This window comes from Polyodon spathula, chromosome 28 (assembly GCF_017654505.1).
Source record: "Polyodon spathula isolate WHYD16114869_AA chromosome 28, ASM1765450v1, whole genome shotgun sequence".
NCBI lineage: Eukaryota > Metazoa > Chordata > Actinopteri > Acipenseriformes > Polyodontidae > Polyodon > Polyodon spathula.
Window position 1 is genome coordinate 6,582,035 of NC_054561.1, and position 27,701 is coordinate 6,609,735.

The 27,701-nt window shown below is 39.8% G+C and overlaps 1 protein-coding gene across 3 annotated transcripts in view; it reads right to left on the reverse strand.

Annotated features, from left to right (window-relative positions):
- Positions 1 to 27,701, reverse strand: part of LOC121301709 (acid-sensing ion channel 2-like) — a 485,925-nt gene that overhangs the window by 154,924 nt on the left and 303,300 nt on the right. Inside the window, exon 1 of one of the 3 annotated variants that reach the window (XM_041231294.1) lies at positions 13,163 to 15,009. The exons of 1 other annotated variant lie outside the window; for it this stretch is intronic. In XM_041231294.1, coding sequence (XP_041087228.1) covers positions 13,163 to 13,777 — 615 coding nt within the window. In that variant the 5' untranslated portion in view covers positions 13,778 to 15,009. Of the gene's footprint in view, positions 1 to 13,162; positions 15,011 to 27,701 lie in introns of those variants that run through there. One more of the 3 variants, XM_041231296.1, reaches the window with a different exon arrangement.

Sequence of the window (27,701 nt, forward strand, 5' to 3'; positions counted from 1 at the left end):
AACATTCCTGTCGCTATCCTGTTACAGTGGTGTATAAATAAAAAGAACACTAAAATGGCTAATAAATCATTAATTCTGCTGCAGACATGAGGTGAATATTAAGTTGTTGTTTTTTTTTTTATAGTAACTGAGCCACGACAACAGGGGCCCCTTGCTGTGTCGGGGCTCCATGCATTGTAAACTTGCTTTCTGGAAAGGAGAATCCGCCCCTAATTAACACGTCATCACCAAACGCCATGAGGCTCCATGTGACTTTCACTCATGTCACTTTTGTTTTGGCTTCTCAGTCACGCTCTGTGAGGCCAAAACGGGAGACGACTGTCTTAGAGCCTGGAGGAAGAGCTACCCTCAGTCATGCTCTTTCCTGGGCTCTTTATTCAGTCATGCTATTGGGTGGCGGGCTGTGTCTGAGCTGCTTCATATTTTTTTGGCGTAGCTGGTAGTGCGCCACTGCGACTCATTGCATTAATTGTTCATTATAATTTTAACCATTCATGCCACTTCCTATCTGCGGCATTAAGAGGCATGATATCGTTTGTGTTTTCCTAGCCGGCTTCACGCAGGTAGCTGTCGAGCACCCATGGACACGTTCTCTGACCAAACGTATTATTCATCATTAAATTGTCTGTTCAACTGCAAATCAATAAATCATCACATTGCGTATTCTCCATTCTGAAATGGGTTGCATGTGCCTAAAACCGCTAATGGTACATTGTAACTATGCATAATAACATTGCAACTGTGTGTAAGTAGACATGCATTTACTAAGTAACTACTATTTAAAAACAAAGTAAGTAGAGACACTTAATATAGAGTGTTACCCAGTCAACACAGTTCATGTACCTTGTAATAATTATAAACATGAAGACTGTAATAATACAGTTTGTAGTGTTCTATACTTTATGTCAGAACAGGTCACTTTTATGACTAATAAACAACAAAATATATTCCAGGAATTCCAAGTGAAATACAGATATGATCTGCACATACTGTAGATTTGCAAAATTTTATGAAATGGAATTTCAACTCCCATCATCCAAGACAGCAAACTAACACACTAGCGCGCCCAACTGCCTTCCGCGCTGGTGAAACTTTCCACTGATGTAGGCCTAAGTCTTAACAGCTTATAGTTATGCTCCTGGTAGCTTTGTGTCCCCAAGCATCCTGAATATAACAAATCAAGTCCACAGTACCTAACACAAATCAAATCTGACTGACTGGAACGACTCAGGCACCGACTGTAGTCTATCACAAAGCAAAAGGTGATAAGGAATGGCACATTACAAGGCAAATGAAAACATGCTAAAGGGAATATCATTGCAGTGTTCGTAATGCTTCTCAGATGTTAACATTGCTGGTAAGCAATGCTGGTTCCTACGCAATGCTGGTTCCTACACACAATGGTTTTTGTAAGTCAGTATTGTCTCCAAGGAAGTGATTCTCTAGAGGCATGGCAGAGTGGCCAAATCTGCCAGTTACCAATAGTTTAATAAACAATTAGAACTAAAGGGAAATGAAAAATACAGTTGACAAGTTAAGTTGATTAGTATGAATCATGAATCCCTTATTATGTCCTGCTAGAGATAAACCCCCAGTGATAGGGGGTATAGTGGAGACATTCCTATGTATGTACATGCGTACACACAGTACATACTGTAATGTAAGTTACTGAAAATATTCTTGGGGATATTGTATATGGGGGGGTTCTGTCTCTGTACATTTGCCCATCTTTGCATATATCTATTAACATTATTTATATAAATTATTGGCTGTATCTCCTTGTCTGTCCATCTGTATGTCACACTTGAAATTACGAGAACTTGTTAGAGATGTTATTCCTCATTGTAATATATTTGACCATGATAATAACACTGCAGTTGTTTAGCGATTTTTAAACAATTTTCATTGAACCAGTCATTGCCATTTCTTTTCTATACTATTCTGTACATACTGTTGATGTATGTTGTGGTCCTCATCTTTTCGTCATGCTGATTTCATCATGGCAGGAGACAAAGCACCCAGCCTGTTTTTCAATTAAGCACAATACGACTTCGAAGGGCCTGTTTAGCACAAGTGTATACAAACTCTGCTCTTTTCTCCTTTGTTATCATTTCATAATGATCTGTATCCCCCCTGCTAATGGTTTGTGAAAGTACTTGTGGATTGCCTAAGGGTTATTTTGCATGTGTCATGTTATCATTGTAGAAGAGTGGCTTCAATGGCAGCTCTGCCTCATAAAACAACATTATTTAAAATAGTTTTTATGTCGATACAGTTGTATTAGATAATCAATCTCAGTAACAGTGTAACAGAGCAACACAGGGTGTAGTTTGAATAATCTAAAATGCAGCTGCGACAATATTTAAAAAAGTAAAAGATCAAATTCTAAATGTATGTACAATAACACAGTCCACGATGTGCAGTATTTAAGAAATTAGTGCATCGGTGCAATGTGAGTGCACTTATAAATGGGAAGGGGAAAAATCACACAACACTCCTGCACTGCCATGAGTCTGGTAGCAATCAGAGTGCTTAGTTTCCCCGTGACATTTTGGAATCTAAAATAGTGTGCACACTGGGCACCTGAGAGGGTAAAGGGGGCATTTCATTCTGAGCTAGTTGTCATTTACCTGTGCTAATTAATTAGGCAGGTAGATGGGGGAGGGGAGCTATATATGTTTTAATTTGTTTAAAATTAAAATAAAATGGTTATTGTATTAATTTTATTATTTCTTTAAAAAAAAAGGAGAACTTTTCTAATTTTGCATTTACACAGTAGGCCCTTCTAGTCCTTGGTCTTTGTTCCAACCCTGTTCTAAATGGTTTAATCAGACCTCTAATCAAACCCTAGTTCATTTGTTCATTTTGCCTGTTCAGTCTGGATTGGAATTGCCCTCCAGGACCATGATTGGACATGCCTGTGAATGTTCAGGTCTGAAGGGGATTCTTTTGGGTAATATTTATTTTTCAAATTATGGGATTTCTATTCTTAAACAATAGCTTTATTGTTTGCTTTTCTGATTTGGATTGGAATTGGAGTTCTTTTCAAGTTTCTACTTTTTCCTTTTTTACTTCATCCAACTAAAAAAAAAAAAAACCCTACTTCTAAACTGGATTAGCTATTCATATGAGATTGTTAACCTTTGTCATAAAGCTCTGGGTTTTTTTCCAAGGCAAGTATTATTGTTTCCTCCATCATTTTAGATACGGCTTCAACCTTTTGGACCACGTGCATTGAAGCTGCTCTCTGATTGCTCAGTTCCCTAGTTGTCACATGACAAATCGCAAAAATATGATTAAATTCTATTTATTTTGTGTTGCTCCAGTGTCGCCCCTGCATCACCTGTCTTATCGCCTTCGGTGTGAAAAATACTTACCAAACGTATAGGTTATATTCATTTTGTCTCATTGTGTCTGGTATGTAGCAGCCTTAAGCAGAAAGGCACTGGAATACTGTGATGATAAGAAACTTAATAAATTCCAATGGCAAATGTATCGACTAGAAAGCTGCACTGCTCAACCTTCCTACAGGTAAACATTGCTAGGGCCGTTTGTAGTACAACCACCCATTTTGGTAAACTTAAAGCAGTTTTATTGTCAAAATAACCTAGCTTGTATTCTGAGCATTACAGAGCATTTAAAAGGGACCAAAAACAAAGTACACAGAAAGAGTACTTGGAAGTGCAAACACAAGTCAAAAAGGAAGTTAGAAAAGTCTTGAGAGAGATAGACATGAACACTGCTAAGGGGGCTAAAACCAATTCCAAAAAAATTTCTCCAATATAATAACAGCAAGAGAACATTCAAAGAGGAGGTTAAATATCTAAGAGATACAAATGGCAAAATCATAGATGAAGAGAAAAAAATAGCAAATATATTAAATGATTACTTTTCACAAGTTTTTACAAAGGAGGATACAGACAACATGCCCCACATGTCAACCTGTTCCTATCCTGTTTTACATAACTTTAGCATAACCAAGGCAGTAGTGTTAAAGGGACTAGGAGCTCTTAAAATAAACAAATCCCCTGGACTGGATGAGATCCTCCCAATAGTACTCAAAGAAGTGAAAGGAATTATTTACAAACCACTAACCAAGATCATGCAACAGTCTCTTGACACAAAGGTTGTACTGACAGACTGGAGAATTGTAAACGTAATACTGATCCACAAAAAAGGAAACAAAACTACAGACCAATAAGCCTGACTTTTTATATGTAAACTTATGTAAACTATAATAAGAAATTACCTATATGGTAACAGTATCCTGAGAGACAGTCGGCATGGTTTTAGGAAAGGGAGATTGTGTCTAACTAATCTGCTCAATTTTTTTGAGGATGTAACATCGACAATGGATAATCACAAAGCATATGACATGGTTTATTTAGATTTCCAGAAAGCTTTTGACAGAGTCCCGCATAAAAGATTAATTCTCAAACTGCACACAATAGGGATTAAAGAAAATGCACGCACATGAATTAGGGAGTGGTTAACACGTAGAAAACAAAAAGTACTGATTAGAGAAGAAACCTCAGAATGGAATAAGGTAACCAGTGGTGTACCACAGGGATCAGGGGTCTCTGCTATTCCTAATCTACATTAATGATTTAGATTCTGGTATAGTATGCAAACTTGTTAAATTTGCAGACAACACAAAAATAAGAGGAGTGGAAAACACTGATGCAGCAACAAAGGTCAACCAAAATGATCTAAACAGCATTCAGAACTGGGCAGACACATGGCAAATGACATTTAATAGAGAAAAATATAAGGTACTGCATGCAGGCAATAGAAGTGTGCATTATAATTACCACATGGCAGATACTGAAATTGAGTAAGGAATCTATGAAAAAGACCTAGGAGTTTATTTTGACTCATAAATGTCTTTATCTAGACAATGTGCGGAAGCTATACAAAAGATCAACAGGATGCTAGGATATAGAGTGAAAAGTGTTGAATTTAAATCAAAGGAAGTAATATTAAAACTTTAGAATGTATTACTAAGACCTCATCTAGACTACTGTGTTCAGTTCTGGTCACCTTGCTACAAAAAGGATATTCCTGCTCTAGAAAGAGTGCAAAGAAGATCGAATGATTCCGGGTTTAAAAGGCATGTCATATGCAGACAGGCTTAAAGAATTTAATCTGTCTTGAACAAAGAAGACTACGCGGCAATCTGATTCAAGCAATCAGAATTCTAAAAGGTATTGACAATGTCGACTCAAGGGACGTTTTCAACTTGAAAAAAGAAACAAGGACCAGAGGTCACAAGTGGAGATTAGATAAAGGGGCATTCAGAACAGAGAATAGGAGGCACTTTTTTCACACAGAGAATTATGGGAGTCTGGAACCAACTCCCCAATAATGTTGTTGAAGCTGACACCCTGGGATCCTCCAAGAAGCTGCTTGATGAGATTCTGGGATCAGTAAGCTACTAACAACCAAACGAGCAAGATGGGCAGAACGACTGATAAAAGTGAAACTTAACTGGCAGTTGGTGTGTGCTTAACATGTGCTTTATCCATGACATTTTCTAAATGAGCTATACTCCAGGAGTTACTCCAATATGCATACAAATAACTTATGTCTCTCATTTATTTATGTACCTTACTAGAAAGGTGTATTATGTACTGCTTAATACATTAGTAAATGTGAAGTAATGTTTAAAACCCAGTGTAATGGTAGTGCTTTATATATATATATATATATATATATATATTATATATATATATATATATATATATTTATATATATATATATATATGATATATACATCTATGTGTGTGTGTTTAAAAATAAAGGTTAAAATAGAAAGGAACGGTAGATCATTACATCATTAGCTATATAGTGAATAACATCACAAATACATTAGATTTAAAGAGAAGCAAATGTATGATTACCAGGGCATCAAAAGACTATAAATACCGCCAAAGTTTGTTTTTGACAAAGGTTTCTTAAATATATATGTTGGGAAGTTGGCTCTTTGAGCAAAGACTTATATATAGATATACATTTAATATACTGATTTTTTTTTTTTTTTAGATGTTTACAAAAAAATGTAGCATACTTGTTGGTTAGATGTGCAAATTTGCTGGCAACTGATTTGCTAAACACATATGTGATTGTTCATACTAAGCACACACGCAAATCAAGTGCAAGTGAATCAAGTATGTGAATCAAAACTCATTTCAGCACTGAAGACATTGAATTTTCTTTTAGTATTTCTAAATTCAGCACTACTGACTGTTTAATAGTTATGAATGATGAATGTAAGTGCACCATAACATATTATACTGGTCTCCTATCTCATTTTATGAGCATTTGGAAGAAGCTAAAAAGCAGTTACAAGGCCATTAAAACAGTAACTGTTAATTGTATCCATTAGCATGCAGGTCAACCTCAACTATTTTTAAGAAACTGACTGAAGAAGAAGAAAAAGTCACTTTCCCTTAGCAGTAAAGTATAGATTACATGAGATCTGACACTTAATTAAGAATGAGGAATAGCATTCTTGTTTCTAGACCCAATGTCCCAACCTCCCATATATACTTCATGTTCTTATGTGCGTGTGGATCGGGGTTCCTTGGCTTATTGTTGGTACCTGCACACTGACCTTTGTTAACTGTGTTTTAAAATACCATATAACGGGACATTTTGGTGGAGAATTTATTTGGGCTTTATTGGCCGTTTTGATTGGATCACCAATAATTCTTCCACCAATCAGAGTGGATACAGCTAGCGATCCCGGCCTCACACAGACTGGTATGCAGCACAGGTTAAAGAAGTGCTGGGCAAGGGAAAGGTTGTGTCGGATGTCAAAGTGAATATGAGAATGGCAGTGTGATGAAGCCATTTTTTTACAAGGGGTTAATTAAGTATTGTAACAGCCAAAATAGTGTATTCCAGACTTGTTAGAGAGTCTGTAATAAAAGCAAATTTGCCTTGGATTGTTATTGTCGATTCATTGTAGATACTACTATTAAGACTTGCACCGTGCAGGTATCGCAAAGTCCCTAAACAACATTAAAATAAATTAGTTCTGCACCATATAAAAATGAGTTGATTTTGCCAGTGCTTGCTAGTCTATTAACTAGTTTTAAATTTAAAGCATTTTTGTTTCGGCTTTATTGTTAAAGTTTTCACACACGGCAATAATGTCCTACAATTATTAAATGATATTGTGATCATTCCACTGTGTTATGTTAGTGAACCAGAGCTTCATTTCAAAACTGAGAGGAAGCAAATGCCTATCATTAAAGTGTACTGCAGCTACTAATACTTTCCAATTACTGCTATCTTAAAATGAAGGACTATATAACGATAATGCTGTATCTCATTTTTAGAAGGCTTTCTTTGTTCTTACTCAAGTTGCTGCAGTGACATTGTAGATGCTATAATGACTCACTGTAAATGAGATATGTTTTTAGAAGACAGATTTCATTTAGTAAACATGTATTTGAATGTTTTTGAAATTAAAAATAGAAATACAAAACCGTGGCATTTTTCTTTGTGAACATGCTAAGTTAAAAACGTCAATTCAAAAAACATCAAAATCTACCAAGGTAGCAAATTCTCTAAATTTAATACCAGCCCAAATTTCCAGTTATACGGTAACCTTCAAGTTTGAACAATACCGGCGGGCCGACTAATCTGATGAACAGAAGCAACAACCCAGTTGTTGTTAAGAGTGCTAGTTTTTTGCTGTTTGGCAGTTGAAATAAAACTAGCAATTTTGTTACTTGTAGACATCGCGTCTTAAAATGTATCCTTACAGAACGGTTATATTATTCAATTCTTGGAAAAGGAAAGTGTTTTATTGTTATTATTTTTAAATTATTATTATGCATGTTATATACACAGAGTTCTTTTTATTACAACAAAACAAAACAAAAAAAAACCCAACAAAAAAAGCTGGTGCGATCTGAGACAAATTAGACCCTGTGTATCTGTAAGAATATGCTATGTAATTGATCTTGCTAATCTGAATCTATTTCATGTATGTAAATTCGGTTAATCTGGTGTAATAACTTGATTCAACCTTAACCAATGGTTCTTGCAAGAAAAATGACAATCAGACTGAACATTAAATTAATAGGTATGCTTGATAATTCCATGCCATATAATACATGTAATAAGTTCATGGTGCTTTAAACATAGAGTAAAAACACAAGTAGATTTTTAACGTCTATCTCGGAGCTCTCCAACCTTTCAGGCTAAAAGAGCAATATGATGACCAGACATGAGAGAGCTGCTGTAACATAAAATAAGTGTCACTTACTAAAACTAAATAGCCAACTGGACAGCAGCAAATACATATTTTAAAAGGGGGATAAAAAAAATAGATCATAACCGTACTGCGCTTGTGTATTTTGGATTTTGAGTACTTATGCAATACTTTTCAAACCCATTAAGAGCCTTGAACAGTATGCCTCTGAATCAAGAGTCGAATTGAGGAGCACGGTGAGACAGGCGTTAGCGCCTAACCGTGTTTGCATAATCAATATTTTTTTTTTACTTATTTTAAACAGGCAGACATTAATCAGATATGAAAAGGGGAAGTGCGTATTTAGTTAACACGCAGAAGAGTAATGTAAATCAACATGCTAATACTATTTATTCAATGATACGAGATCATGGGAGTGCAGTAAAACAGAAGTATTGCATTTTCAGTGCTCTGGTCTGTTAGAGGCTCTGCCCTTTGAAGGTGACCTTGTGTGTATAATTACCTGCTGGGCTTTACCCAGCATCTCAGCACCAATACCCCTCAGAAACTGCTCTGGCCTGGCATAGAAATGACGGCAATGCAAGCAGCCATGCCAAAAGCAACTCCTGCAGAATATCTTCAATGTTTTTGCTGTTTTTTTACTTCATAGTTTAACTGCGTAAATGCAGCATTCCCACTTAAGACACACATACACAGCACTAAATGTATATGACTTTGTAATCAACGACTGATACAGGGAGATTCAGAAGGGTAGTGGTGGATGATGATATGCAAAGAAAAAATGTCTGTGACAGACACTGTTGGCCATGCTGTCCAAGAGTTTACTCCAGTCTTTAACTCCTGTTTATTACCTCCAGTAACATTACCTAGGTGTATGATACAGGTGCTAGTTTAGTTGAGTCAATTGGTGTTTTTCTCCTTTCAAAAAATAGGAGTTAATTAAAGACTGGAGTAAACTCTGTGAAAGCATGGCCCACTGCACCTGTCAGGGTGCATGATCTCTTTTGGAAACCAGACCAGAACCCTAACTATAAATAAATGTATAGTATTTTGTTAATGTGGCCACCCTTTGTGTTTAGTGTTTTGTATGGGTGTATATTTTAGCTGGTCAACTACAACAACAGCAACTGCAATTCACATTTCTGTAACCCAAAGTGCTTCACAAACACACAAATACACACACACACAGACACACACACACATAAAAGAACAATTGTTCAATTAAAAACGGTCTGTGTCACGGTAACGTCACAGACCCAATGTTATTTTCAGGGAGAGAGATTCAAACACAGAAAGCTGTAATGCGGCAGTGTGCCAAAGTGCAGTTTTAATAAATAAAAACAAAAATAACACAGACATAACACGGGTAACAAAATTAACAGCTCAAGGGCTAAAACAAAAGTGTTTACAAAAACTCACTGAAGTAAACAAAACGGGACAGCAAAGCATGGAACACGAAACACGCAACATGGACCTCCACCTCTATCACCAAAATTAATTCTCTAATACTCAACTAAAACCCATGAACACCTATGTTATACATTCCCAAGTGTTTTGACGGAGAGAAATGTAACCCCCTCCCTGCCAACCCAACATTCCCCACACAAACACAAACACACACTGGTAGGGCTTCTACCATGTCACATAATCCCCCCCTCCCCCTTGTATGTAGCACGCATGGCTGCTATCAGCCAACCCCCTGCTCTCATGTCCATCTCCCCCAATGAATTCTTGTGGGCGGGTTGGTGATCGGGGTCGTGGTGGAGGTGGTCTCTTCACCTCCTTCTCCTTCTGTATAGACGATGGCTCTCTTCCTCCCGGTTCTGGCCACAGCATTTCTTGCTCAGGCCTTGGCGATGCTGGGTACCCCGGCAGAGGCAACGCTAGCAGAGTTAATGCAGGCAGTCGTAGTCGCAACATTGTCATTGGAAAAGCTGATCGTGGTGCAGAGCACTCCAGCAATGGCAATGCTGGTAGTGGCAACACTAGTAGTGGTAACGCTGGCAGTGGTGGTGTGGGGGCACTCCAACTGTGGCAACACTGGTACACCTGAATTTAACTATTAACCTGTCCCCTTGCAATGCTAGGTGACAGAAATATCATACAGAACAAATGTGGTACAGCAACTGGGGGCTTAGTGTAACCAGGGGACAAGGTAATGCTTACACTCTGGTGTGCCACCAGTATATGGAAAGAATACATTTGAGAGCCCTTTAAACTGATTCTGAATAAGTAAATTAATAAATTTATATAATAATACTGCCAATAACTTGCATCCCTAAGCTTCCCAAGCTTACCAGAAATATTGTACTCATGTTTTTGTTGTTGCTGTTGTTGTTTTTACTTTTAAGTCCTGGTTTCAATAGCAACAGGCATTATCATTAGCAATTGATGTCACTGTTATGTTAAGTGCCCTTTGTAAGTATATTTCCTTTGATGATGCTAACATTGCAAGAATTCGGTACAAAGTTAAACCTCTTAGTATGGAGAACCACAGTGCCTTCTATTGAACATAATTTACTGTGCAATTGAATACATTTCACATGTTGCTGGTGAATCAATAAAAATGTTTTGACAAAAAGAGAAAATGTAGAAGACGGAAATGAAACAGAATGTCTCTCTCAACATGCAACAAAACTGAACTTTTAAAAGCTAGTCACAACACTGGCTAGCTGCCATCTCTGAAGATAACATCACTGAAATGGCAGCCTCAGCTCATTCAATATGTACTCCAGCACACACTTCAAGCCCACTTAACAATTTATCACAATTTGCCATGTTTGAAATGGGATGAATCTACGCCCCTTCCTACACTAGCTCAAACCAAACAGAAGAAATGTATCAACCTTTGCTGTGAACAGATATCTTAAATAAGTATCACCTAAGTGTTAATGTAAAGCTTTCAAAAAACAGAATCCCCGATGATAAAAATAGCAATGTACTGACATTTATTTATTGTCTTCACTTAAGAGATTTGTCTTTAATCTTGGTAGCAATTTACCTCCTCTCCCAATCACTAGGTAAGTTTGTATTGTATTCTCAGTTTCTGATTTATTGTCGTTATTATGGCTTTTTACGTGGCTCAAAGGACAGCACCATCATGTGTTGCTGAAGCTTCATTAGATGTGTGCTTTAGTATATTTAGTAGAAATGTACAATCCAGCATATTGTATATATCACATGACAAGGACGGGATGGGAGGAAGCACCATACAATGTCTGCAGTCTATTCCCCTATCAAAACATCCAACAGTACTTTGTGATTTCCTTGTATTTTGAAATGATTCAAACTTCAGAGCCTGAGCATAATCCCTGTGCAACGCCACAGCATCAGCAAATATGCCCCATTCCAGAGTTAACATTCAGTGAGCCCTGAACCAGCTGCTGTGCTTATGCTTATGCCTGTGTATCTCAAGAAGTCATCTTTAACACCTCCCTTGCTCTATTATGGATCTGTGGTTGCAGGGAAGTATCTGCGTTGCAAGCAGACGTGGGAAAAATATGTGTAGTTGTTTATGATATTTTATTTGTAAAGACCAACTATTTCAAATAGTTTAAATATTTAAGTATATATGCACAAATAAATCAAGTTTGTTTTTAAATATTCAAATATTAATTGCACAAAGTCATATTTTAACAAATATTTAAAAATATTTAAATAGATGTACATTATTTGAAGAAAAAAAAAAAGATTCCCAAATAGTTAATGAATAATCAAAAATTAAAACCTAATTATTATCCTAAATGTATAATTATGTACCAAGTCTTTCAATTACTGCATGGTGGTTGAGGTGGCTTTCTAACAAGGAAAATGCTATGTTCAATTCAGTAACTTCAAAACAAGCCATTCAACCAGTGGTTAAAGATATTTCATTGTTTTCAAATATTTACCCACTGAAATAAAATATTCAAATATTCCAATTAATTGATTAAATTAAATCTAATTGAAGTAGAGCAGTTTCCAAAATATGATTCAGTGGTTAACAAGGACACAGCTTAACCTGCTTAGAATGCAAGATAATAATTAGGCTGCTGTGTGTTACAGTTATATTTTATGAAGAGTTAAAAGTATTTCAATGTATTTCAACTACTTTACTCATATTTAAATAGTTTAAAAAAAAATTGCTTACCACAAACCATATTTAAATATTTTCAAATAGTTATTTTCTTCAATTTGTATTTAATTATTTTCAAATAATAGTTACTTTCTGCAATCTGTATTTAATTATTTTGAAGATCAGTAAAACTGCAAGAAGCTATAAGTCAACTAGACACTATTATAAACTTCACTTCTTCTGTTCGTTTTCACACAGAAAATTACCCAAGGCGCTGGACAGCAAGGTAGTCCAAGTATCATTTTGCTTCTGTTGGCTAAATAAAACACTTTTCATTTTACCTTGTGTCTCAAACCTCACCTGAGTCATGTCATTATTCAAAGCACTGCATACCCTGTTGTTGCTTAAAGGTCGTGAAGTTAATTCATGAATCTTCCCAGTCTTACAAGAAGTGTACTGCCATTTGCTATGAACCTACATTCTGAGGTTTATGAAAAGATCACACCAATGATATATTATGATTAACGCATAAACATCCCTTGTGTTTAGATAATAATATGCGGCAGATAAACTAGTCTATGTAGTTTCTTTGAATGGTGAAAGACGTCTGTGATCTGCTTCTTGTCGTGTTTGTACTGAGTGATTGTTAAAAATAGGGTATAAAATAATGACATGATTAGAATATAATCAGCATTTCTCCACTCAGAGTGACCAACTGGTCCTGATCCTCTTTGAAATGTAAAAAAAAGGTCTCAAAATGATGTTGCAAAAATGTTCTTTAACATTAAAATGCAACATCTTAACATCACACTTGTGTTGTATAGCAAAGCATTTCGGTACTGTAAAATCACCAGCAGAACTATTAAGCATTGGCAATAACTCACTGAAGAGAAGTTCTGTGGGCCGCACATCTCCCCTCTGTATTTGCAGGACAGCAGCATGTCCTCTAGTTGGTGCCCTAAGCGGTCCACAAATTCTAAAGTGGTGCTCTCAAAACTCCGCGGAGGGAGAAAAAGACGGAAGTCAGACAGTTTCTGAAACCACTTCTGCCGGTCATCTTGTAGAAGCTCAAGCACGATGGGCCTGGCCGTCCTGTTAGCCAGCAGGAGTCCAAGCCAGTGTCCGGCAAAGTACAGGTCGCTCTTGCTCAACTTGTAGAAGCGAATAGGGTTATTGTTGCAAATGGTGATGGCCGGGAAGGCTAACTCCTTGGCCCACTCCATGTGGAACTTGGTGTGGGATGGGAAAGAGAGTAAATATAAGAAGCGGTTGGAGGACCACGAGAGTAAAAATCCCAGCGAGGTGCAAAAAGCCAAAAACCAGATTGCCCTGTGCTGGAAAGAATAATTCCGTGAGTAGATATATTTTATTCCGTGAACTTTGGTCCGGGTAAAAAAGGCATAGGTTAACCGTTTGACACCTGGAGATTTTCTCCTCTCCCTCTTCTTGGATTGTTGAGCACTGGGGGGTCTTTTATCCTGCAAACCCTCCAATGCCATGACTACACACAGTGTCACTAAAACAACATAAACAACATCTCCCAAAAAGATCGGTTCCCTACATTCAGTCCTGAACAGTATCGAACAACAAATCACACAGAGACACACTGCAACCTAATCCTTCAGCATTTCCCAGAGGAAGGAAAGAAACTTTGCCTCAGTGAAGTCCAGAGGCTGCAGCAGTGTGATAATCATCTTTACAAAAAATAAAAGAATTGTTTTGAAGCGTGTTGGCCAGTTATTGTTTTTATTTCTACTGAATCACACTAGGGATCCTCTTCACGTAACAGCATTCTGCTGCGTATTATAACTGAGCAAGCAAACAAGCAAAACCTGTCTGATTATACATGCTTAAATACTCACAGACTCTCCCTCTGCTGTTGCTGCTGATTCCAATATCGTAAAGGCAAGGTTAGTGATAGAAGCCAGGATGCAGCAATTCAGTGAGAAGGATAAGAAAATTCCATACCCTGTAGTTAATTGAGTGGTTTTATTAATAAAAGAAAGAAAGCAAAAAAAAAAAAAATGCTGAGAGCTAGCAGTAGCTGCCTATCTGTGGCTTTCCCTTTTCCTTTCTTGTTCATATCATCCTCAAGCCTTACTGCCTGCAGGATGCCCTGCTTACTTCTCCAGCGTTCTGCTCTCTCTCTGTTTCAGTTCTGGCAGGACAGTAGTGGTTTCTGCTCCAGAGCAAGCTTGACTTGTTGTTTCCATGCCGACTGTGGTGACACCCCAGCCTTCTGGTGATGCTAATCCTTGGTATGCCCCCTCTCCTTCTCTTTCTTGCTCTGCTCCTATAGCCCCTGAGAAACCCAAGTGTTATCCAATTGTGTGGGAAGGGCAGTATCAGCCAATTGTGCAAAAGGACAGGCAAAGTGCTCTTGCCAATAGGTTGTAGTGTGTAGCTGCTGTATGATTAATTCATGCCATTCTGCTCCATGGGACCTGGTCTGGCCATCCAGGCAACTGCTTTCTTTTCCTTTTTGCTCGATTTCTTTCTTTTCTGGAGTTGTTGCAGAGAATTTGTATGATGGGTTGTACAAGCTGGGGAAACTTGCTCTACTTGCTCTTCCCTCTGAAGCAAGGTTTTATCTTGACCCCCTCCTGCCAAAAATGTGTTTCCAATTACCAGGTCCTTCAAGATCTAGCCCTTGCTGTTGTGAGTGTGCCCCACTCACCAAACTGACAAGGAGTTTACCTCTCCGGAGCTACCGTATCCCATATGTGTCTTTAAAACCCACGGCTCAGCTGCTGCTCTGTGCTTTGTTGTGTTCACACAAAGAGAGAGAGGAAGGGAGAGAGAGTAAGACACACGCAGTCCGAGAGTTTGACTGGATAGCTGTGCTTTCTGCATTTTAATTTCCAGCCATAAATTATTGTGCAGCTGCAGTGAAGGGGTAGCTATGGAAAGAGAAAAAAAAACCTGTGTATTCCAAGAAGTTGAAAGGGAGATTTGAGATAACGCAGTACGTATTTTTACAAAGCTTCAGTTGCTGAATTTTTATATACAAATTATGCACTGAGCTACACTGTAAAAACATTTTAAGAAGTGTCACATCTTAAATAATACTGAAACACTTTTGAGGATTTTAAAAATTATTTAGTAAGAGGGGAAACATGGTGAGTTCACTAAACATGTTTTAATAAATTAGGATTAACCCCTGTTTGGCTGTAATCTTTTTTTCTTTTTTTTAAAAAATCCTTTTACAGAGAATGAGCGTTATCAACAGAAGCTGTCTAGATATAAAGCCTTGGAGATTCCTACTTGTCCCCTTATTCAAGCTTGATTTCTCTTTCATCCAAGAGAATGAAGCTTGAAGAGAGACAAAAAAGGATTCCCAAAAGGTTACTGCTAAGTGTCTTATTTATTTATTATTTTTAATGTCTTGCAGTTGCAGACAAAGCAGGGTATTCTCTGAAACGTCTTTCTTAACCTTTTGAGTATTCTCTAAAGTTATAAGGACAAATATGGCAATGAATACTATGAAGACCATTTTACAGTTCGCTAAACTCATGTTTATTGTATCTATACATGCTTTCTACGTTATGCGTTGAATTGTGTCTTGTGATGCTTCATACACGGTGTGGCAGAGCAAAGCTCTGCCCTTTTAAATTGGCAGGGATGGGGTTAACTTCCCCTGCCTGCCTGGGTTTATTATGTTCAGGTGGCTGGGGTTGATTAGTTGATTAGGTTGATTAACGATCAATCAGCGCCCAGCCACCTGATATAAAAGGAGGCCTCAGCTTCTCATTTGGGGAGAGGGAGCTGAGGAAGCAGGTTGGTTTTTTTGGTTGTGTAGAAAACTTGAATCCAGTGAAGGCATTGCCCAGCCTGGAAACTGTTATTTTTGTGAGTTTTGTTTTTGCTTTATTTGTGTTTGAGTATTTGTTATTTTGCCCGTGTGCACTTTATTTTTGTTTATTTATAATAAAATAGTTATTTTTTTGAACTGCAGTCTGTCTCTGGGCCTCTATCCACTCGCCAGCCTGCCACATTTGGTGTCAGAAGTGGGATAGCGCCACCTAGAGGCTCAGAGCAGTATTTATTTTTTTTTTTTTTTTTGAGAAAAAAAAAATGGGAAAGAAGAGCAGACAGTGGAAAAGGCAGGAAAAGCAGCAGCAGCTGAAGAAATGTAAGCTGCTGCAGCCACCGCTGGAGGACCCGGCCAGCCTCTTCCCCTGGTGTTCCTGGTGTGGGAAGGAGGACCATCGTTGGCGGTCCTGCCCAGACGTGCCACCGGCAAACTGGTGTGGCCGGTGTGAGGAGGACGGCCACAACTGGGCAGGATGCCCCTACAACCAGGCCCAGGAAGAGGTGCCGTGTTCACCCCGGGCATCAGGGGCCACCCCACTACCTCCAGCACCACCACCTTCACCACCGTCCCAGGAGATCTGGGACTGGTTGATGCACCCTGAGGCAGACCTCGTCCACGATCTCCCCATAGTTATCAACACGCTGTGGCGTCGAGATGGGGAGAGGTGGGAACAGTGGGAGGAACAACACCACCCGGCCTCCTTCCCAGAGGTTGCCCTCATGGTGGTTAATTACCTGGCGGTAGACATGGGAGATCCACCGGTCACTCCAATAAAGAGAGGTGAGCCGCCTTCCCGAGAGCCAGAGAGGGGTGAGCCGCCTTCCCGGGAGCCAGAGAGGGGCGAGGAGCTGCCGTCGCTCCCAGAGCCAGAGAGGAGTGAGGAGCTGCCGTCGCTCCCAGAGCCAGAGAGGGAGGAGGATCTGCTGTCGCTCCCAGAGACAGAGAGGGAGGAGGATCTGCCGTCGCTCCCAGAGCCAGAGAGGGGTGAGGAGCTGCCGTCGCTCCCAGAGCCAGAGAGGGGTGAGGATCTGCCGTCGCTCCCAGAGCCAGAGAGGGAGGAGGATCTGCTGTCGCTCCCAGAGCCAGAGAGGGAGGAGGAGCCTCCGTCGCTCCCAGAGCCAGAGAGGAGTGAGGAGCTGCCGTCGCTCCCAGAGCCAGAGAGGGAGGAGGATCTGCTGTCACTCCCAGAGCCAGAGAGGGAGGAGGAGCCTCCGTCACTCCCAGAGCCAGAGAGGGGTGAGGAGCTGCCGTCGCTCCCAGAGCCAGAGAGGGAGGAGGAGCTGCTGTCGCTCCCAGAGCCAGAGAGGGGTGAGGAGCTGCTGTCGCTCCCAGAGCCAGAGAGAGGAGGAGGAGCCGTCACTCCCAGAGCCAGAGAGGGGTGAGGAGCTGCCGTCGCTCCCAGAGCCAGAGAGGGAGGAGGATCTGCCGTCGCTCCCAGAGCCAGAGAGGGAGGAGGATCTGCCGTCGCTCCCAGAGCCAGAGAGGGAGGAGGATCTGCCGTCGCTCCCAGAGCCAGAGAGGGAGGAGGATCTGCCGTCGCTCCCAGAGCCAGAGAGGGGTGAGGAGCTGCTGTCGCTCCCAGAGCCAGAGAGGGAGGAGGAGCCGCCGTCGCTCCCAGAGCCAGAGAGGGAGGAGGAGCCGCCGTCGCTCCCAGAGCCAGAGAGGGAGGAGGATCTGCCGTCGCTCCTCAGAGCCCGAGAGGGAGGAGCCGCCGCCGCTCTCAGAGCCAGAGAGGGAGCCGGGCCGCCGCCTCCGCCACCAGAGGGAGCCGGGCCGCCGCCGCCGCCTCCGCCACCAGAGGGAGCCGGGCCGCCGTCGCCGCCTCCGCCACCAGAGGGAGCCGGGCCGCCGTCGCCGCCTCCGCCACCAGAGGGAGCCGGGCCGCCGTCGCCGCCTCCGCCACCAGAGGGAGCCGGGCCGCCGTCGCCGCCTCCGCCACCAGAGGGAGCCGGGCCGCCGTCGCCATGCTACCTTGGACATTCGGGGCCCCCTCAACCAAAGAAGGCTTGGGGGCTCCGACATCAACCCCGCCCACCACCACCCACCATAACAGCCCACCCAAGGGACATAATTGGACTCTTGGGGGGGGGTGAGGGGTGGGGGGTGGGGGGGGGGGGGGGGGAGTTGGCCGATTGCGGCCGGTGTACGTTGTACATGGGGGGAGGTGTGTGGCAGAGCAAAGCTCTGCCCTTTTAAATTGGCAGGGATGGGGTTAACTTCCCCTGCCTGCCTGGGTTTATTATGTTCAGGTGGCTGGGGTTGATTAGTTGATTAGGTTGATTAACGATCAATCAGCGCCCAGCCACCTGATATAAAAGGAGGCCTCAGCTTCTCATTTGGGGAGAGGGAGCTGAGGAAGCAGGTTGGTGTTTTTTTGGTTGTGTAGAAAACTTGAATCCAGTGAAGGCATTGCCCAGCCTGGAAACTGTTATTTTTGTGAGTTTTGTTTTTGCTTTATTTGTGTTTGAGTATTTGTTATTTTGCCCGTGTGCACTTTATTTTTGTTTATTTATAATAAAATAGTTATTTTTTTGAACTGCAGTCTGTCTCTGGGCCTCTATCCACTCGCCAGCCTGCCACACACGGGTTTTCAAATAAGTGGTCAGCTGGTTCCACAAAGACCAGAATGAAAAAATGCAGGCTAATAACATAAATTGTGAACACCACTGCAAACCACAATTTGTTAACAAACAACAAACCAAAAAAACCCACCAATATTTTAATAAAAATTACACAGAGTGATTTTATCATTTGCCCAACTGGAAGATACGTGGAGGATGTTATGCAAAAAAAAACTTAAACACAACACATTGAAGCCCAAATTTATAAAGGGGAAAAACCGACTGCAAAAAGCCACGTAATGTGTATGTTCAGTATTAACAGCCTATTTTATAAGGCTAATTAGGTAAAGCAGGCAATTCTGCAATCAACCGATTTAAATACCCCTCACCGCAATTAGCGGTGGAGAATTACACACCTCTCACAATAAATATTGGGTTTTGGTCAACCCTGCGTCTGTAGGCTACACATTCCAAAAGAAAATGAATAGCACACAAAGACCTCAGCCTGGTACTAGCCATGGTGATGAGGATGCTCAGAAGCAAAAACTGAAATTTACCAATACGGAATTGGAGATTTTGGTACAAGCAGTGCTTGAACTACAAGCTTGAAATACATCACCAGGACAAATGAATAAAACATGGAATGTGCTTTGGCTAATTAATAAACAAATGCCCACTTCAGAGTTTGTAGTAGGTTGCTTGTACATTACGACGCATCATCCAGTTACTGTGCTTCGCATATTAGTTCAACTTCTTATTTTGTATAGAATTATTCCAGTCATACAGACTTTTCAAACTTCAGAAACAATAAGTTTTATTTACTTACATCCATGGCAGTCAAACGGGTGAATAATCCTTCCATTGTTATACAGCAATATGTTCAGCAACAATACAGCTGCATACACAGTCTTCAGTTTAACTATGATTTATATCTTCTTAAAGTCGTATGCAGTTAAAGCTCTCCTATTTCTATGTTTGTCTGTTTTTCTACTCTATGTATGATTTTAAAACATATCTCTATGGTACATATGGTCGAAAGACTGTACTTGCTTCAGCTACAAACTAACTGAGTCATGTCCCTCTACCTTTTTTTTTTTTTTTTTTTTTTTTACTGTTTTCTTTCCATCTCGAATTTAACAATACTGCCTGAACCAGTATTGTTAAATATAAAAAGCCATATTACACATTACTAAAATAACAGTGGAGGATGAGCCTCATTGTATATGAGACTTTTCTTTTGTGCGCCTTAGAATACTGTTCTTTTAATAATGCCTACACTATAAGAAGTAAAGGCTCTCGTTAGATCCTTGCTTTGCCACTGTGGGGAGACCTTTTTAGATTCTTCTAAGAACCTTTTTTAAAAGGATTCTATATTCTCTATTTGCAGACTCTCTGTTTTGTCATGTAAGCTATGAAACATGTATTGAAAATTGGAGTTTGCAAAACAACATGGTACCGGTATTATAAACCGCAATTTACAAACTGACTTGATCAGAAGGGTTAAAAAATTAGCTCTTTGTGTAAAATGTTACTAAATGTTTCTTTGTCCTTGAAAACGATGCCTCCTTCTTGCTGCAGAAAAGTCTCCCACATCAACTTGCCTTATATCTAGCCTACTGTCTGACTGCAGCAAATTAACTCCTGCTTTAATAAGCACGCTTTAATAGGAGGTCCGCAATTACCGACAGCTTTAATAAATTAGACAAAATATTTAATAGACCTAATTTGCAAAATCCCCTCCCAATTTTAGCAGTTTTGTCCAGAAACACCCAGAATTACATATGCATATACCAAATTGTATATACATCAAGGGCTAAAGCGCACAGACACATTGCCCCTGTAAATCACATATTAATTGCTTGTTTATGCTATTGCGTGTGTTTTATAAATCCCATCCAAGAAGTCAGAATCCTCACAGCCTGTTTTACTGTCATAAAACATGTGCAGTCCTTTTATAAATCTGGGCCTGAATATCTATCATACGTGAACAAAGCAGAACAGTTTCACATAACTGTGCATGGTGTAGCAGAGTTTAAACTTAATAAAATCATCATTCAGGAAAAAAATGTGTGTCATTTTCAATCATATATGCTCAATAATATCACACTCTTGTGAAACACTACTGTTCAACAAAAATTTTAAGAGCAATGATCTCCATGCACAGTATGCCTTATCAACACTTGTCGGGTTTCCATGTAGTTATAAAAAAAATACTGCAGGCACTACAATTTTTTAAAAAAATGCATCCCTTTGAAATAAATTAATAAATAAATAACTAATCCCTTTGCAAGCACAGAAATATATTTCTTTGTGTTTGGTCATGGGATAGCTGATTGCTTTAATCCCTTAGCAATACGATGCAATGCATTGTACACTAGCCTTAAGTAGCATCTATCATGGGTACCTAAAAAGGGCAGAAAAAAGTTTCTACCCCAAAATGTACTAAATTAGCATAGCTGGGAATTGGGATACAGTATTTCGAAATGATGAACTGAGATCGCTTTTCAAAGCAGGACAGGTTCAGTGATTAAGTTCAGTAGTTTTTACCTCACCTGTTATTTGCAAGTTGTCATCATGGCTGATAAGTAAAATGTTTGGGCTGCTGCTAAACCAAAAACATAAACTGGCCACAGAGTAAGTAATAAGCGATTCATTTTGTTTAGGAATAAAAAAAATAAAAAAAACAACTAAACAATTGACTCCAATTTCAAATGATGCATTTAACATTTATTCATAATGTGATGTGATTTCATTCTTTTTCTTTTTCTTTAAAAAAAACAGTAAAAAATACTTCTCTCTTGTGCATGTCATAAATTATGAATATAAGTGTGACTAAAGTCCTCTCAAATCCTCTCATTTGTAAGGTGTACACTGTTGTCCAGATTTTTACTAGAAAGAAAGACAACAGGCAAGGAATACCAGTGCAAACAAAAATGGAGGGCCCTTATAGTTTTTGTATAAAATCAACTGTCTATTGGAATATATCAAAATGCAGTCTGAAAGATCTATAGAAGGTCAGCAGTCTATGTTATAAGTTTTGCGAACATGGCTTTGTAACCAGTCCACCACTCTCTGAAGTCTCTCTGTCTCCACTAACAAATATGTCCTCTAGGCCAGGCTTTGTCAAAAAAAAAAAAAAAGTGTGAAATAGTGGCTGGGTTGGTCATTAACCTCTTTTGGGATTTCCTAGGTTAACCACTCCATTCAGTGATGCAAAACTTTTGGCCAAAGCTGTATATGTGGTATCAAAAAGAAGCTAGGCTTTCATGGAATTGGTCCATAGGAACTATGTTACCCTAAACCAAGTTACAATTATACAGCTGTTTGTCTGAAATATAAAAAAAATAAAAAAAATAAAATAAACAGAAGAAGAAGAGATCTCTTGAGAAGTTGTTCTACAACCGTTGTATATATATATATATATATATATATATATATATATATATATATATATATATATATTATATTATATATATGTATATATAAGAGACCTCAGCACTTGACTTGTCCAACAAAAAGACAGTAACATCAGAACCAAGGTCCACAGTACAGGCACTGCTTACAGTATAAACTCCAGTCAACATCCCAGCCCTGATGGAGGCCCTATACAGTCATAATGACCACAGCTTCGTCAAATATCTAATCAATGGTCTCCAATTTGGATTTTCTACTGGTCTCACCCAACTACCATCAGAGTCCTTCAAATACAATAACTTGCATACTGCAACATCTGAACCACAGGTTGTGAGCTCACTAATTCAAGCTGAAGTAGGATTAATGGTCGTCCCGTTCACGATACTGCCTTTCTCAAACTACCAGACGAATCTGATAGGGGTAGCTACAGGTAGCTACACGTAGCTATTCAGGGAAGAAAAGACTAATCATTGATTTATCCACCCCTCGGGTAGCCATATCAGTAGTATAAATACAGTGATTCCACACTATCAATTTTCCCTGCACTACATTACCTTAACTGACGCCATCAAGGCTATCAAGATGGCAGGACGCGGGGCATGGCTAGCAAAGGCGGACATTTCAGATGCTTTTAAAGTCATGCCCATTCACCCATCCCTCTGTCACCTGATGGCGTGCAATCGAAAGGACTACTATATTGCCATGCAATTGACATTTGGCTGCCATAGAAGCCCAAAAATATTTGACAGCCTGTCAGAAGCATTAAGCTGAATATTGCTAAATACCAACAGAGTACTGTTTTTGCTTCACTTGTTGGATGACTTCTTCCTCATCTCCTCTCCCTCTCCCCCTCCGAAGCAAGTAATATCAGCCCTCCACTCTCTCTTAAAAACAGCAAGAGTTCCTCTATCGGAAGAAAAACTATCGGGCCAGTCACTACTATTGAATTGTTAGGAATAACTCTGGATTCAGTGAAGTTCGAGACCCGTCTCCCACAGATCAAGTTGGAAAAAATACACCTCCTCATAAGCAACTTTCCAATGTTGCAGTTCATAACAAAAAGAAAACTCTTGTCTTTTCTGGGTCATTTCAATTATGCCTTAAGAATCTTCCCCCAGGGTAGGGCATTTATTTCACGTCTGCTGGCTCTGGTATCCACCACCTGCAGCCTCAACGTGAACATACCTATTTCTATGGAAGCAAGGACATAAAGATGTGGACAACTCTACTGCAGCATTGGAAAGGGCTATCTATGTTCTACGACGATTGCATAGCAGCTGCAAATCTTGCTCTATTCTAGGCTATGGGGCAATCCTAGTCAATCAATGGTTTTTCGGCCAATGGCCCCTGAAATAACAGTTCTACCACCAGAACAGAAATCCACTGCATCATTAGAATAATATTCAATTGTTGTTGCTTCTTTCATCTGGGGCAAATCATGGTCTAGAAAATCAATTATATTTTATAGCGACAATACAGCCACAGTCCAAATAATCAATAAAGGCTAATCTTCAGTGCCATGCATTACAAAATTACTGCAAAGGCTTATTTGCCTATCTGATTCAAATAATTTCTTAATTCAAGCAAGGCATGTGACCGGTTCCTCTAATAACGCTGCTGATGCTCTCTCCCGTTTGCAGATCCACAGATCATGCCAGCAGCATCGTCTCTTCCTCTGCAACCTCCTCCCTTCCATCACCTCATTATGGAATAAATTCATCCCTTTCCAGTTTACTTCTCGCTGCTCAGGGATAAATGACAGCAACTCTGGCTTCAGCAACCAACCCAGCACCGAATCATCCCAACACAGTTCAACCACAACAGGATCCTAACATTCTTCGTGCACCTCCTGGACATCCTCCAGCTGGCACCCACTACCATTAGATCATATCTATCTGGGATTCAACGCCATTACCGACTCCAGTGCATCTCAGAACCCACCCTCCTTTCACTGCCTGCAGTCAACATGACTCTCTGGGGAATCGAGAAGTCTCTCCCACATACTTCTAATATCTGGATGCTGATCACTATGGACATCCTTCTTAAGATGATTTCCATCCTCCATAACGGATGCTTCAATCTAGCAGACAACATCGAAATGGAAGCAATCTGTATAGCTGCCTTTTTCAGGTTTCTAAGATGCACAGAGTTCACGGTCGCATCCTTTTCCAGCTTCCCAGCTTCAGGAATCAGAGTAAGCAACCTCCTGCAATAAAGACCAGCACTTTCTGTTTATTTTTTTTGAGGACATCAAAAAACGGTCAACTGTTCTGGACATTGTAATCAATTATCAAAGATAAACTCTCCCCTTTGCTCTTACAGTTCTCTGGCAAAACTCATCGCTCTCAAGAAAACCAGTCACTAAGACCTTCTGTTTAGCATCTGCTCAAGAAACATTGTCACTAGGACTGGTTTTCATCTCATCTGTCCTCATAACTAAAGAAGGTCTGCAGTAGCACTTCTTCACTCCTCACTCTTTCAGAATCGGAGCTGCAACTCCAGCTTCCATTCTTGGGGGTGGGGGATATTGAGCACTTCCCCTAGCTTCTCAAGCATCCTCCATTCAAGATCTTTAGCCAGCGGGACCCCAGGCCACAGTCATCTTACCTGTCGCATAATGTGTGCTATTCTGCTACGTTTCCATCTATACTGGACCTTTAGTTCCTCTACTCTCTCAAACTTTGTAATTATAGTAACATCTGTTTCCTTAGAGCCCCGTCTAAATGCTGTAGCTGTGTAATCATACGGTCCTCACTTTATCTTATTTTCTTCCTTCAAGGACTTGATCACAAGTACGTTCGGCCCCGTCGAGTCGGAGCCATTCTTCTCCCCCCTGAGGGGTTTGCATCAACATCCAAGCCGCTGCCACGGCTCTCCTGTGAGTAGCGGACTAACACTTTATGTTTTCCAGGTCTCAGGGCTCATCCGACCAGCCTTCAGTCACCAAGGTTCCCGATCATGAGACCGAGACTAGCTTTCCTAGCCTATCATCCCCTTCAAGTAAATAGCACTCATCAAGCCTGCTATAAATCACTCTCTATAATAAAAATCACTCTCTATACATGTTTTACCAAACTCTGTGAAAGAAAAATTTGTGGTCTACAGCTGTAAAGAAAAACCTTATTTGTAACGGTTAAAACTGCAGTATCAATATGTTTTTTTGTTGGTTTGTTTGTTTGTTTTTTTCAGATCCCTGAAGGGTTATTGTAGCTGTTTTACAGCATCTGTGCAGCTTTGAATACGCCTTAGTTTATCCAGTATCATGGTAATTCCACCTCCAGTCATGTTTTATGTATGTTAATTAAAACAAACAAAAAAAAAACTTAATTAAAACCACACTTCTGCTCAGATGTATTTAGAGTGGTGTATACAGTATGCCAGCTCACAATGACCAGCATATTCACATCACATCCAATATGTTTCTGTTTGTAATGTAATACTATTCCTTTTACCAACACGTGATCGTGTTGTCATGCCAACAAGGGAAACTGGAACTACAAATATCAAACTAAGAGAATTAGATTTTATTAAATTGTTTTAAATTGTTTGTGCTTAGATGGAGCGACACAGTATAATATACGCCCACAGATGTAAGAAAAAGAGCAAGTTCCTTCCTTACATATGCTTGCATAAATTAAAATACAGAGCAATAACAATGTCAGTATACAAATGGTATCCCTCATATATAAAGCACAGTGTCCAATAAAAACTTATATAGAAAGGAAGTGCATTCCACCAACAAAATATCTCATATCAGATGCCTTTCTGTATCATCTGAAGCAGGATCTCCCATTAAATTGTGGTTCTATATAAACTATAAATATATATATATATATATATATATATATATATATATATATATATATATATATATATATATATACCACACACACACACACACACACACACCACACACACACACAATTTTGATGTGTATTTGGTGCAGTGTCTAGTACAGGCTATTTAATTAATGAATACAGGTTAGTACATTAATTTTGCTTAAGAGGGTCGTTTGCTCACAAGCCTGTGTTCAAAATATTACCTTTACATCCAGTCCGTGGCTCGCTCTTCCTGTTACACAGCGCCTTCACAGGTCGGGAGGGAGATTGTTGACTCAGATTAATTCGCTCTCTGTCACACTAGGACACATAGCATGTGGAAGGGAGTACCAATGTAGTCGTCTCTTTTTCTGGTCAGAGAAAGAGAGTTACTTTATATCAGCTTTACTTTCATTTAGCTGCATATGAGCTCAAATCAGTGGTACCAGCTGTAAATATCAAACAACCTTTCAGTAAAACTGAATCTCGTCCCCCTCCCTCCACACACACACACACGCACACATATATTTATATACAGGTTTGGCTTACTAACAGTGATATTTTGTTTAGGTAGTATTAAGAGTTATTATACATGTGATATTCATTATATACACACTGTGTTGCATGCCCTGAAAATGATTACACCCAGGAATAATATTTTAGTGTAAAAAGGGACATTATTGTGAGTTTTAAGCCAGTGTCAGAATCAAATCACACCCTCTTTTCTCCCTATCTCAAAGAAGTCAACAGAAAGAGGCTGCTAATCAAGAATTAGTCTTTCTTTCTTTGCTCCACCAACACAGTGCTAAGGGAGCCTGTTAAGCAAATATTGGAGCCTCTGTTCCTTTGCTCCACCAGCACATAGCAACAAGGAGATAGAAGTGAAAATGCGCTCTACAAGAACTTGTGCAAATAATCCTGGTTAGTTTTGTATGGTGGACAGTGGATTGCAGTGTGAGTTTTGCACCCAGCCACTGTCCTATTTAAACAGGCAGATTCATAATTTGCACAAGTTTGTTACTGTGCATGTTTTTTTTTTTTTTTTTTTTTTTTTTTTTATTCTACCTGAAAGTTGACATCATTAAACAACCCTCCGGTGGCCAAATGTTGCGTCAGAGTACAGACGATCCTTGACTTACAGCCCATCAACTAACGATACACGGCACTTACAACTCTTTTGCATTATTACCCTGCTTTGGCTTTACAATATCGATACGGCATTTACGACACGGCGAGACACACGCCCTGCGTCATGTGAACATGCTCGGTGTCTCAACCGCAGTACCTGTCGTGGTCGCCCTGATTCAGTCACGTAGCGCTTTTTTTGGTTTGTTTTTTTATGCATGTAACTGTTTTCTTTAAAATTTATTTGCCCTTAACAATGTCTGATAAGAGGAATGGACTGAAAGCTAACCCTAAGCTGTGAACTCTGTCACATGATGAGGGTCTTAACTTCAGGCGATCGTAGTTCTGGCTAGGAGTAACGCATACACACACTGATATATATTTGGAAAGCCCCTAGTCTGTACTTTTAAACAAGCCATATAGATGCCTGAGTAATATACGCATACCAATCCGGCTAAATGTAAAGTGTTAAATAAATATTTGCATGACTACAATATAACGGGTCATTTTTGTGAAAATATATTATCTGGCCAAAGAGTCAGGAACGTAACCCCAATTTCTAACATTGTTCCTATGCGAAAATCTGCTTCGACTTACGACGCTTCGACTTACAATGCAACTTTCCGGAACCAATCGTGTCGTAAGTGCGCTGACTGCCTGTATCTCAATAAGATATTTCTCCTTTGCATAC